Genomic DNA, 14,494 nt, shown 5'->3' on the forward strand with positions numbered 1-14,494 from the left:
TTTTGGTACTTTGGAGGTTTGAACATTTTTTCAGTAGTCTCTGCAGTGTTTTTGTTTCCTTTTATTTATATATAGTGGAGTAGAAGAGAGTTTTTTTATTTATTCCAGTAGAAATAGCTGACTAAAACTGATTCAATTTCAGATCTATTGATAGAGTGACCTGACTTCTGAAACCTGATAAATGCATTTCATTTGAAATACACTTTATTATGTCATAACTACAGGAAGAGTAGCAAATGGGGTTTTTGTGACTTACCATTTTAAAAGAGAATTTTTATATAGTAAGTTGAAAGAAAAACTTAAAATATTTTTAAAAGTATTCTCAAAACTTAGAACGCAAATGCAAGTATTTTGGTCATTGCAGCTTTTTTTTCTTTTTTTTTTTTAAGTAACCAATATTATATATGGTGAATTTTATGAAAGACTTTATGTCTCTGAAAATATTTCTTATTAATAACAATCAGCTTTTCATAGCAGGGATGTGAATGGATTTTTCCTTGTGACTTAATGTGTAGAATTACAAAAAAAAAAAAAAAAAGGAGAAAGGATCGCCTAAGAAGAGTATCTCACACATCTGAGAATCTCTGGCCAAGCTAAAATCAGCATGCGTTCTCAGCATCGCTATTGCCAGTGAAAACGGGCCAGTTTCCTGAGCCTCCTTGTGACGGCATATTTTGGGATCTGTGAATGTCCTCAGTCTCTTTTACACTAGGGGAATAAAAGAACTGGTCCAAGGCTTGGTAGCGTGGCATTGTGATCTGGGGGTAAGCTGTGCCCTGGGTGTCTGTGCTGCAGTGACTGAACCAAAGAGGGACTGTGGAGCGCGGACACAGAAATCTTTGCCCAGCCATTGTTACCTAGGCTGAAAATGAGTTCTTGTTAATCTTCAGGGAAAATCAGCACCTACAGTACAGGCTGATGCCAGATTTTCAAGCATGATGTTCTGTGGCTTAACAATGTGTTTTTTAAAAAATATATATCTATATATAAAATTAAAGATTAAATCTATTTTTCCCTCAAATAGAAGCAGACCCAAGTGACAAACTAATACATTCTTCAAGCAAAAATGGAGTTTGGAAAAAATACACAAAGCCAAAGGAGTTGAGCTTTGTTCTACCTTCATTATATTTGAAAGGCCTATTAGAATTGGTAATAATAGAGAAGGTGTCACCTTATGCTTGAAACTTTATTTTGTGAAGTTTGGACAAGTAAATTAAAAGCTCTTGAAAATAAGTGTTTCCAGAAGAAATAATAAGAACTACCTCTGCTGTAATGCCATTACTGTTTACTGCTGTAGGGACTGTGTAAAGGGCTTTAAAAAAAAAAAAGGAAGACTTCTTATTTCTACACTAGAGAAAATAGAAAGCCAACTTCCTCTTTGGAGTTTTCCCAGGAAACTACTTTATAAAGACAAATTTAAATCTTTCCGTTTTCTGTCCTTGAAGGGGGTAAATATGATTGTGGTTTTATCCATTTTTATTGTAAATGAAACAGAGTTCAGACCGTCCGGCTGTGCGTCATTTGTTGGATGGCTGCCACAGACTAATGCAGACGTCCCACTGGGAGACCAGGGAAGAACTATACTTTGATTCACCAGATTGTGTTAAATAGTCCAGCTGTTGCGATTTGAAAGATAGTTACCTCAGAAGTGAAATAGAAATGAACTTGGCATTTATGCCTCAAACCATTTTTACACTGTTTGGCAATCAGCTTTTCAGAGGTAGCATTTTATAAAATAACTCTCACCGCTTAAAAGTTTCATTCACTGTAATGTTCAAAATGTCCCACCTTTATATTATCAGTAAAATTAAGCTTGAGTGATATGCAGAATTTGCATGAAATAAGCATTTCCCCCTTCATTTCATGAGCTTTGATTGTATTCAATTGAGCTCAGAACCACTTCGATTAGGGCTCTTTTGGGCATTAGTTAATTTGAATTGCAGCTGAAATGTTAGCTAGAATGTTGTTGAATATAATTGAAACCTGGAAAGTTGATTTTGAAAGGAATTTCATTGAATGCAAACAATGATGTGCTTTTTAAAAATTAGAGTGCTGTGCTTTCATCTCTTGTGACATATTCTGAGAAATCCCCCGAGTCCCTTCACAAAGTTCAGCTTTGGCGTAGCCACTTGCCGTTGTTCTGAGTCCTCTGGTCCCAGTATGATTTGGTGTCAGGTCATTTACCAGTAAGCAGCCCCACCTGCCCAGGACTGCATTTGTGCTCTCCTGCAATTGGGGAGCAACAGCTGCTTTCTAAAAGGGCACCCAGGTTGTACTTGGGCATCAGGTTTTATAGAGTGGCATAGAGTAGTATATTTTTTCTTAGCTTTTGTTTTGTTTATTGCTTTTTGTCTTAAAATGGCCTTTGAGCGTGTGGTCTCAAACCCATGAAAAAAAGCTCTCTTTGAATGGATCATAAATGACTATTAGTATATTATGATAAGAAAATAATATTGGACAGGAAATGAGATGCCAAAATTTTAGTCCCGTATCTGCTCTTAACAAGTTGTGTGCTGGTGAGCAAATCATTTAACCTTACTGTTCTTTGGAGGCCTCATCTGACAAACGAAGAGGTTAGACTAGCACACGTCAGTGATCTCTTTCAGCCTAAACGTCCCATAATTTTGGTCTCACTTATTATCATCTATAAAATTTTAAGTTTCACTTGCAGATTTTACAGCATGCAAGAGAAAGGCTACTGTTACTTTTTATAAGGGCTGACATTTAATTATTTGTGGTTATGTTGTTAGATGTTTCATTAAAGTAGAAAATGAAACAGAAAAATAGTATAGTATCATTCCTATTGAATTGTTGCATTTGAATTTCTGGAATTTCTGCCTTGGGGAGGTGCTTCAGATTTAACCCTCTAGAACTTGCCACTATGGCTGCCAGAGCGAGAGCACATCACTGATAGGGCTCTTTGGCTCTTCCCAGAGGATGGAAATGGAGAGAGAGTGAGGCCTAGGAAAAGGGCTTCTCATTCTGGAAGGAACCTTCTCTAGGTCCCTGCGGCTGCCAGGAATGGACCTAATGATGTCTAAGCAGGAGGAGCTACAGCCCACAGCGGGAAAAAAAGAGAGGTATCTTTGGAGGGATGGCCTTTATATTTACAGATCTGGAAGGTGAGATGGAAACAAGGATTCAGGAAGAAATCAGTAAGTAGGCCAGAATTAGCCTGTTGTATCACTTTTATGTTTCTAGGAGAGGATTCCTTTGAGACAGCCTGGTGCTATGGAAAACAGGATGGGAGGACAGGAGCTCCCAACTCTTATTCCAGTTCTTCCACTGATGAGCTGTGTGGTTTTAGGCCAGACTCTTCTCTCCATGCCCCAGCGTCATTCTCCATAGAAGCACAGGTCAAACTAGATGACTGCCATAGTCCCTTTCTGCCTTCCTGTTAGGATGCCAAGGCAGTGTCATTATCCTTGAGAAACCAGTCACACTCCTTGATGTACAGATTCAGAGAAATTGCCCCCTGTGCCTAGTGCAGTGATAATCAACAAAGGGGTTCTCAAATTGTAGCCTACCAGTGACTTAATAATAGATTAATCTGCAATTGAGAAGCTAACTTTAAGATAGGCAAAAAGTCCTTTGGACTGAGACAGTTCTAGCCTGATAACACAAGGTTTCTGAGTTTTCAGTTAGTCAACATCCATTTATTGCCCTTGTGGAGCCCAGAGGGCACTTTCTGGAAGTCTTTAGCCCCCAGCTGATAAAGCTTTTTCCAGGATATGTTAAGTTCTTCACTTGAAGATACACATAGGCGTGGAAACATACGTGACAGTCTACAGAAGTGAAGGTTAGTATGGGTCGATGGAAGTTGCTCACTACAGTGAGATACATACTTCCTTCACCTGCTCAGAGTGGACTGGCTAGCTCCTAAATGGGCCCACACCAAACACGGTGCAGTCAGATTGGACTTAGCCTGTAGACTGTGCTGCAGAACAGGGGCCCAGACCCGAGATAGTGCATTCAGGCTGGAGACTGAACCTGTAGACTTTGTTGGGGCTTTCACTATAACCTCAGCTATGCTGCAGCTTCATTTCCTAAAATTACCTTACTGATTTGTTCCAGTTTCAGGTTGGCCACAAGAGAGATTTGCGTGAGATTTAGAAGGCAGAAGTGAAGTAACCATCTTTAAAAAAAAAAAATTGTTTTTAATCCTCTGAAGGTAGGGTAGGTTCTGTTATAGCTTCTGCACGATCTTGCTGATGTGCTAACTCACCTAACTGGCACGTGGCAGTGGCTGGCCCACAGTGTCTCCAGGTCCCGCCAACCCCCTGCTTCTCCAAATCCTGGGCCAGGTGCATGTGCAGTGCCATGTGGGAGGCTGTGGCTTATCCTGCGGGTCATCTGTGTCATCAGGATTGCTTGCGAAAGACAGATAGAGCTCTAGTTTGTACTAGGTTTCTGCTGCTTTACCGCCATCTTCCCTCCCAGTTGCCAGGAACTGACTGCAGGCCCAGCGTCAGATGCAGCAGGCTTCTGTAGACTGCCTGAGTAGCATCCTCCATTGCCTGAGGTCTAATCCCTAGGAGGGATCCTTTATATCACTCATAGAGGTTCTGTTTGTCTGATCACAGGCTTTTAGATTTGTCTGAGTTAGAGAAAGTCAAAACAGGTACCACTGGGGAAACTGGATCCCATCCTGATTCCCAAAGCATTTGGAGTAGCCGTCTTGAGAAGTCTGGCTGAAGTAGAGGGACAGTGTTGTGGTATCAAGTGATAGAGCATTGCCATACTCAGGCAGAAGTAAAGGAATCTGTCCTCACTACAGCATAATATGACTTCTGCCCCCCAGTTCCTCATTATCTTTTTGCTTTTACCACCTCTAAGGAAGTTAGAGTTTTATGGTTGGTCATGTATCATGGTGACCACGTCACGTGGTTAATTTAACCTGAGAGCTTAGGGAGTAGTTTTTGGACAAATATTGTACTAATCAGAAAGCAATAGAACAGTGTGGTCATTGAATTTGAGGTTTTTGTGCCTCAGACTGGGTCATGCAGGCCACTTTCCTTCAGTAGTTCATCATTGTTTTTATTGTTTAAGAGGGGCCCTCCAAACCTGCTTACTTACTTTGGGTTTTCCCCATTCATTCGGAGCCGTTCACAATTTATTAGTACTTGCACATTCGTTTACTCCACAAACGCATCTGCGCTAGGTGTTGGGAATAGGTTTATGAACAAAGCTCAACAGTCCCTGCCTCATGGATGTGTATGTGATATTGGAAGAGACAGATGTGAAACAACTCATTGACTGTGGTAAGTCCAACAAGGGAGAGTGCTAGGCTGTAAGGGAGTGTCTACTGGCAGATGTGATCTGCTCCTGGGTCAGTGAATGGGGGAAGCTGACTCCTGCTGCTAGTAGAGCACTGGGCATATGCTGGCCAGCAGCTCCCCAGCCCCCACTGGAACAGAGGTAGGGTGGCCGTGTGCTGGGTCCTGGTTAACTGTCAGTTTTCTGAGACAAAAAGGCCTGATCCTAGCATTTGCCTAGAAAAGAGCCCCAGTCCTGTCCGCTGCAGCTGCCTTTACCCCTGGGCAGCAAGTCAGCAGCCCAGCACCTTTAGAGGCTCGGGTCTGGGAGGACTGGGTGCCAGACACACGAGAGCGGAAATGTTTCAGGAGTATCTGTTTCCGCAAGGAAATGGTCACTCATTCAGCCCAAGAACCGGTCAGTACCTTCTTGCATCAGAAGAGAAGAGAGGAGGCTTCTATGGAAAAAGAAACTCAGTTGAAATTCAATTAAGAAATTTCTCAGGAAACCTGATTCTCCCTTTTAGAAGAGTTTATGGTGACTGCATTTTAGCTTATTCTGTGACTCTCCCGACTCGCCCTGCTCCTCCCCACCCCTCCTGGGTCTGACCCGCTCCCTTCTAGTTAGTAATGGCAGCAGCAGGCGCATCCCTTCCGTCCCTCAGAGATTGGGGGATTTATTCCTCCCCCATGCCACCTCCTTAGGGGAACCCTGCAAGCAGCTGTACCCAGGGACACGAGAGAGCGAAGGGGGTTAACTTGGCTCCTTCCAGCTAAACTAGGGCAGGACAGGGGTGTGGGCTACAGACAGTGAGGAGGGAGACACAGTGTGTCCAGAGCTTCCTGCTTCCTGGGAAAAGGTGGAATTCAGCAGGTAGGTGCTGTTGGCTTTTTAGCACTTCTGTAGTTAATTGTGCTGACTTCTCTGCCTTCTTTCTTCTGGCCTTGTACTCTGATAGCTTCATTTTTCTTTTAAATGGCTGGCATCTCAAGGACTACTATGTGTATGTTGATTAGACTTAGCGCATTTGGGGTTTTTTTGTTGGTCTGAATCCAGGAATAATAAAGACAACTGTTTTCTCTTTGCTTTTTACTTTTTTGTTTAACTCTTTATCCCATAGGCCTCCCAATAGCATTGGACGCGAGAGAGAATACGTCGTTGACAGTGAAAAACAAGCTGAAGAACAAGTTGTAGTTTTAGATCCTGTTTCCACACATGAACCCCAAACCAAAGACCAGGTCACTGAAAAGGATCCAACTCAACGCAAAGCGGAGGAAGGTGAAGTTGAACCAGAACACAAAGAAGACAGTGTTGAAAAAATGAGAGAGAACGACAGCTCCAGCTGCTGATCTGTCACCCAGCAGGCTGACAGTTTGGAAGTCCTTTTCAATAAGCATGTGATTAAGTTTTGGTGTATCGGCAAGAGCTATAGACATTCTGTTCTGGTCACTGCATTCAGAATAAAGGTTCTTTTCTGGTGTCACAGTAGTATATAAGCTGTTTAGCAAAATACATATTCTGAGTAGTTCTGGGTTTTTGATCTTTATAGGGATACAATTTTTTCCTAGTTACTATGTTAAGTATGGCTTCTTCTAGAAGGTTATAAAAAATTCAGATATCAATTGTCTTTTTAGGAAACGTGCATACCCCTCATTAAATGAATGCTGAAAGTTTGAGGTGCTTGTGAATAATTGGATAAACAAAACTGACCAACCCAACATGATTTTAAAAGCCCTAAAGAAGCTTCCCTTTTGAGTCTGATCCTCTTTGATGGTGAAACTGCAGCAGCATGGAAATTGTTGGGTCCTGTGGCATACAAGTTATTTTCTAGGGCAGACTGAGATAAGCTTCAAACTCAGGAGCTGGCATCATGCTAGCAGTCCCATAGTCGGTATTAATTACACATATTGTTAACTATTGGATGAAAAATACGTGCTATTGATTGTGTCCAAAGCCTCCCAAAGGCCTCGGTGGGGATGCTCCAGTGGCCTGAATACAGAAATGAGGTGAAAGTACAAACCTTGAACTTAACAGTAATATCTTAGTAAACCAGGTGCTCTCTGCTATGAGTTAATTGTGTTTTCCTATTTACTAATGAGGCACAAGTACCGTATTTTATCACACTTCTTATGTACAGTGAAGATAAGTGACAAGCACATATTTTTCTTGCTTCACTGCTGTTCTATATTACACGGGTTTGTTTGTGTGTATTTTTTTTAAAGAAATTAAGTGGTAGTTAGTCTCTAAAAATACAATATTTCAGGCCACCACAGTGAATAAATAGAAATGTAATCAGGGATTTAAAAAAAAAAAAAACTTACACAGCTTTTCAAAGTTGATTGTTTCAAAATTGGTGTTTATTTAAAATAAGTGGTAATGTACTTGAATGCACTTTTTATGACAATGATTCAGTAACAGTAATTTTACTATTAAAGAAAGTGAAAGGTTTAGTTTTTTTAGCATGGCTCAGCATGTAGCTGTCAGGTGTTTCTCACCTAAGGGCAAAAGAAAATGATAGTAATAATTGCAGTAGTTGTATTGTATTTTTGCACGTGTGCTAAGCATAGGCTTGAAGAGGTTGGTAGGCAGGTAAAAGTACTTCCTAAATTTGGAGGTAATTATCTTTCTGTAGGTTCGGTAGGCTTAACTGTTTCCATGTTCTCCCAGTGTTGATTTTACAGTTGATTCATAGGGAATTAAAATGTATGTTTTTCAACTGTATTTTTTCTTAACTGGATAATACTGCTGTATGATATACTAGCTACAGACTGCATTGATTCACTCACACAAGTTCTGTTATTCTGTGATTTGAACTCTCCTCACCACAACTTATTAAAAAAGCACCTACAGTTTCCCATTAAGGGTCAATTGTGGTTATTGATGTTTTTGGTTTTTACTTCCCAAAGCTTGACATTCTTTAATAGAAAAATTATATGAGAATTGATAACTTAAGTAATTTTTAATAGTCCTCTAGATGGTTTTATTTTGAGGAATTTGATTCGTGTTTCCTGTTCTTCCTTCCTTCATCTGATGTGCCTCTCACATACATTTAGGAATATGAAAGTATGAACAGCATCTTTCAGCAGAATAATATAGTTATTAAAAAAACCACTCTCATTTCCAGGGTAAGAAGTTACACATTTAGTCAGATGTGTTAACTGGACCAGGTAACAATTAGTACTTGGGGCTCAGCGCCTGTGGCTCAAGTGGCTAAGGCGCCAGCCACATACACCTAAGGTGGCGGGTTAAAATCCAGCCCGGGCCTGCCAAAACAACAATGACAGCTGCAACCAAAAAATAGCCAGGCGTTGTGGCAAGCACCTGTGGTCCCAGCTACTTGGGAGGCTGAGGCAGGAGACTCACTTGAGCTCAGGAGTTGCAGGTTGCTGTGAGCTGTGACGCCATGGCACTCTACCCAAGGGGATAGCTTGAGGCCCTGTCTCAAAAACAAACAAACAATTAGTACCTGGTATTTTGAAGTGTTCTTGCCTTTTTGTAAGTTGCTTGCTTTCCTTTGCCGTGATCACAAAGCATTTTAATTTCACATAAAGGTATATTCGATGCAGGATATTTACCCATCTTTTTCTGACTACGGTATTTCCTTTTAACCTCAGTTTTGAGGAGTTTTTGCTCCTGCTGGGGTGATGTTGTGAACAAAAAGGGTTGATCCCAGATAGGAAGACATAGGAGGACTAGTGTTCCCATCTTGAAGTACGTTCCTAGCTCTTTGCACACAGAATCATATCTGTCCTATTTAAAATTCTAAGGGACGGCAATGCTATGTTTTTGTTTTGTCTGAAAGGTTATTTATTCTTCCTTCCATTTTGGAAATATAAATCAAGTCTTTTCTACTTCAGAGCTTCATTTAAAATTAAGATTAATGCATTTCATAGCCAGTGTGATGCACAGGGGCAGAGGCACTTCATGCTATTGCTGTTAAAGAAAAAAAAAAATGTCTCCTGCTTTTCTGGAAAAATAAGAATTTAATTAAAATGTTTGCACCTCATCTCATATCAACTCACCCACAGTTGTTTGAGTAGTTGATCAGTCTGGGGAATCTCTGACTGGCAGAGGCCCCGAGGCTTAGTTCTCAGCCTTGTCTGCCTGAGTAGCGAGGAGGGTGTGTTTTGGCTCTGACGACTCACCAGTAATTACTCCTTCCTTCCTTTCTGTGTTCACAGTAAAATCTTTGTTGGAAATAGAGTAGTAGAGGTAAAAATTACTGTGAACTTTGCAGACCATTTTAGGTTGTGTGTCACATCGCTGATAGTGTGTATCACAGAGTCTTAAAGTCTGGATTCTTCTTCTAAATGCATACTATACATATTTTAGTCACATCCATTATGGAGCAACTTTCACTTATATGTCAATAAATTGTGGGGAGTGGATAACTGTCTTGTCATTATCATTGACCTTAGAAGGGTTGTCAAGCAGTCCCTACGTAAGGACTGAAGTGGTTTGAAGTTTCTTCTAAGTATTAGGGTTTCCCCATCTCATTGTCATTTTTAATATAGGTTATGACTAGTTTCTCTTCTGGTTAGTATATATTATTATTGTATAATTATGCCTTTTATCACATATAACAGAGAGAAAATACAAGTAGAAATGTTACTTAGCCCACTAAGAACTTTAAAATGCTGCCTAGCCAAGCCAGGTGCCGTGGCTCACGCCTGTAGACCCAACACTTTGGGAAGTGAGACAGAAAGATCACTTGAGCCCAAGACCAGGCTGGGCAAGATAATGAGACTCACTCTCTACAAAAAATAAAAAAAATAGCTAGGTGTGGTAGCATGCACCTTTACCCCAGCTACTTCGGAGGCTAAGGCAGGAGAATTCCTTGAGCTCAGGAGTTCAAGGCTGCAGAGAGCTATAACAGAGGAGCCTGGATGCATTCCAGCCTGGGTTGACAGAGCAAGACTCCATTTCTAAAAATAAAATGCTAACTATTCAGTGGTGAGCCTGGTCCTGGAGTGAGGACAGGTAAGTAGACTGTGCTATATGTTGAAATTAAAATGTTGACCTGGGTGGCACCCATAGCTCAGTGGGTAAGGTGCCGGCCACATATACCCAGGCTAGGGGGTTCGAACCCAGCCCCAGCCAGCTAAACAACAATGACAACTGCACCAAAAAGTAGCCAGGCATTGTGACAGGTGCCTGTAGTCCCTGCTACTTAGGAGGCTGAGGCAAGAAAATCACTTAAGCCCAAGAGTTTGAGGTTACAGTGAGCTGTGATGCCACGGTACTCTACTCAGGGTGATAGCTTAAGACTTTGTCTCAAAAAAATAAAATGTTGACCTGGTGGAAGTAATAAATCACCTATTTGATTAGTTAAATTTCGTTCTTTTGTTACTGCAAATTTTTGCTCTGGTTTCATTAATTTAATTATGATTTGTGCCACAGTTCTAGGATTACTTACAGGATTCATTTGTGTGTGTGTGTGTGTGTCTTTCTCTCTCTCAGGACATTTGCAAAGGCTACCTAAACACCCCCCTATTTTTGTCCTGCCTTTAAGATGAATTGTCCTTCCAGTTACTCCTGCCCCATTGTTTGTTGCCAAGCATTGGGAGAGGCAGTGACAACCACAAACTGTGACACCATTCTCATCCTCCCAACTTAAGAGTGACACCAATTCTCAGGCCATTTCAAATCAAAGCTTTGCGAGGAAGGAGTTGGTGCTACCAGAGGATGTTGTTACTCTTCAAAAGGAGAGGTCCTCAGTATGCTTAGTAAAAATACATAGAATAAATCAGAAATCTAGACGTAGCCACTCTCCTACGGGTCATTACATAGCAATTCATATAATCTTTAGGAAAAACAAGTGAGAACCCTTTTAATAGAGACCTTAGATTTTATAAAGCACTTGGACATTACTATGTGTATGTGTTCGAGTATGTTTCTGGTACTTCTCTGTATAACCCCAGTGATGGCTTAGAAAGGAGGCAGTTCAGTCAGTATGTATGTCACATTGTTTTTAATCACTAGCTGATTGCTTTTTAAAAACTGCAATATAAATAATTGGGCATTTAGTAACCTTGAGAATATTCATTCACAGTGTGCTTATTCATTTATATCCATTTTTGTTCCAAAAAGGACCTAAGGAGCCTCACAAAGATAAAAATAATACAAGAAAAACTAAAATTTAAAAAGAGGAAGGAGTCAGGGGAAAGGAAATTTAAGGCAGGAAAATGAGATTGAAGTTGTTTGGCTATTACAAAAAAATAGGGATGTTCTCATACCACTGCTTAAGGTTGGCTGTAAAAATGTGTCTGTGCTTTCCAGCACAGATGGATGGAGTAAACACAGATGATGGGCACCTGTTCCTGGCACAGAGAACTTCTAGGCTTTTGTTTTTGGAGATGTTCTGATTTGTAAAGCATAAAATGTTTGACAGAGTGTGGAGTTGGCAACAAAAATATTGCCCCCTTTTACTAGATCATGACCCTGAATCGTGGACAGTAGAATAAGTATGCATACAAAATCCCCATGGAGGGCAGCGCCTATGGCTCAAAGGAGTAGGGCGCTGGCCCCATATGCTGGAGGTGGTGGGTTCAAACCCAGCCCCGGCCAAAAACTGCAAAAAAAAAAAAAAAATCCCAATGGAAATGTGATGGGTGGGAAATAAGGTTCACAGATATAATTTCTGGCAAAAAACACCATATATATTTTATCAAACAGTGAAATTCAAAGACTAAAAAGAATACATGAGTTTGTGAAGTTTAAGAGCAAACTCACTCTAGAGACACACTTCAAATCGAGCAGTCTGATAATACCAATGGTGTGGCTATAAACTGGGGGGTGTACCGCCCGACCTAGGAGATGCTTGTTCTTTGGCTGGTTCTTCTCCAATTTCAGTGGGGAAGATGGGCTCCAGGGGCTCAAGGAGCTCGGGTCCCTCAGCAGCCTTTTCAGCTTCCTCATTAAAGTAAAAAAAGTGTTCTTCACTGAAACCTGTATTTAAAAAAAAAGAGTTTACTGTCTAATCCAGTGGTGCCAATTTTTTGCTTATGACATGATGTAAAGGAGATCATTTTCAGAACCGTCCAGATGTGTCACGTCACCATCAGAAAGGATCCCCAAACCATTTAAAACTGGACCTTTCGTTATGCATTAATTATCCAATACAGTTTTTCTGTTTAATTTGCATTGTACTGTAAATACGGTAGAACCTCCATAGTTGACCATCTCCCTATATTGACCGCCTCTTTAAGTTGACCTAATTTTCATAGGCTGGATGTGCACCACATGGACATCCACATCAATACAATAGGCCTTCTTCCTTTTGTTGACCAGTTAGAGTTCCTTGGGTGAGAAACTTACCAGAGATCCTACTGTGTTTTGAAAACATTTGATGTACAGTGGACTTTGGGCAGAAGTTTAGCAGAAAAGGATAAGAAAAAAAGTAGAAGAAAGGCCAGAATTACACATGCATACAAACTATTGCCAAGTAACTGTTCCATGGTAAACAGTGATGATGATGATGAAATGATGGTAGACTGGCCTTTTCCGGGCAATTCTGTGTAACTCATGATAGTATTTTAATGGCTGAGCTTTTGCTAAGATTTTCTGCTCAAAAGTGGGAATGAAGACGCTGGGCCTGTACAGTGATTCAGGCCTGTAATCCTAGCTCTCTGGGAGGCTGAGGTGGGAGGTTCACTTGAGCTCAGGATTCAAAGACCAGCCAAAGCAAGAGTGAGACCTCTCTACTAAAAAATAGAAAAACTCCCGGGCGTTGTGGTGCATACCTGTTGTCCCGGCTACTTGGGAGGCTGAGGTAAGAGGATTGCTTGAGCCCAGGAGTTTGTGGGTGCTATAAGCTATGACACCATGGCACTGGACCCAGGGCAACAGAGTAAAACTCCCCCAAAAAAGTAGGAGTGAAGGGATTTGTCTTTTTGGGTCCATTAACATTTATTCACCTCTGCCGGTGTCAGAATTCTCACTAACTCCTTACTCCATTCCAGGATACTGAGGCAGCTAGGCCTCTGCTCACTGGAGTCCTTTTTGATGCCGTGAAGCAGCTGTTCCCCCTGTGGTAAAGTCTAGCTGGAAATGTGATAGGTCATTTAAAGAATCTAAGTCCTCTATAAGTTAGGATGATGTAAAGAATAATCAGATCATACGGGGCACAATGTAATTTTACCTGTTTGAAAAAAGTCCTTGTATTACACACTAAACACCACAAGCTAACTTTTGACTGCCCTAATATACATGACTCAGAAATAGTCTCCCATCTTTATTTTACATGAATCTTAGAGTGTTTTTCAAGATCAGTGCGTATGTTAAACATGACAAGTTTTCATCACAATTTCCACTGACCTCTTTAAATATTTGTCTCCACATGCTATGCTGTGTGGCTCCTTTTGGCCATCCTCATCAGTAATATAAAAAATTGCATATTTGGGGTACTTCTAACCATACAAATTTACAAAGGTGAATCAATGATTGCTTGATTTCTCTTGAGATCTTAGCCTTTCCAAGGTACAATGTTAATATGCTACCCACTTGTTTTAAGTAAAACAGTTGTTTTCCAAGAACCATCAGGAAAACATCTGCCTTTAACTTTCCTGAGCTGTGCAGAAAAACCTTAAGTATAATGAAGACCGTAACAAAAGGTAGGCTTGGAGATTCCAATCAATTAATTCTATTGAAAAGCATTACACAGCCTATTCAGCAAGAAAAAGGGCGAGGGTTTTAAACATTCAGGTAAATAGATAATCCATTAAGACAACAATATACATTGTGGCAAGTGCCATCCTAGTTTTGTCAACACTTATTTATGGCCTTTGGATTCCCTGGCCCTCCTGCCGAGGGACTTCTATCCCTCTCTCCCAGTCTTTGTTCTCTTATTCAGGGCTAAGTGAAAACAAAGCAAAAAACAGTGCATACCCAGTGTTCCGCTCCGGGCAAGTTCTTCCTCTATAGTAAGAAGGCGGTTGTATTTAGTCACCCGTTCACCACGAGAAAGACCCCCCAACTTGATAAACCGGACACCAAGCCCAACAGCCTGAAAGAGGGAAAACAACTTATTTTAAACGGAAACAGTCGTATCTTGCTGAACTACATAGTTCTTTAAAGACAAAGGAAACTGTCAGGGTGTACTGTTTGGGTTTTTCTCTTATAACTTAGTATTTCATCTTTATGTAAGCAAAGTGGCCTGCTTACAGCTGAGAGTGTTGAAAAGCAAACAGATGGTTTGACTGGCTATCCATCAGGCGCCTTACTAGTCATATAAGCACGC

General features: G+C 40.9%; 1 protein-coding gene across 2 annotated transcripts in view; it reads left to right on the top strand.

Annotated features, from left to right (window-relative positions):
- The window catches only part of SHTN1 (shootin 1), a 105,921-nt gene extending 97,804 nt beyond the window's left edge, over positions 1-8,117 (top strand). Inside the window, exon 17 of one of the 2 annotated variants that reach the window (XM_012803635.2) lies at positions 6,377-8,117. In XM_012803635.2, coding sequence (XP_012659089.2) covers positions 6,377-6,605 — 229 coding nt within the window. In that variant the 3' untranslated portion in view covers positions 6,606-8,117. The remainder of the gene's footprint in view (positions 1-6,376) is intronic. The other variant, XM_023511610.1, reaches the window with a different exon arrangement.
- The last annotated feature ends 6,377 nt before the right edge of the window (positions 8,118-14,494 follow it).

The sequence above is a fragment of the Otolemur garnettii genome, unplaced genomic scaffold (assembly GCF_000181295.1).
Source record: "Otolemur garnettii isolate 467f Iridium unplaced genomic scaffold, OtoGar3 scaffold00021, whole genome shotgun sequence".
Taxonomy (NCBI): Eukaryota; Metazoa; Chordata; class Mammalia; order Primates; family Galagidae; genus Otolemur; species Otolemur garnettii.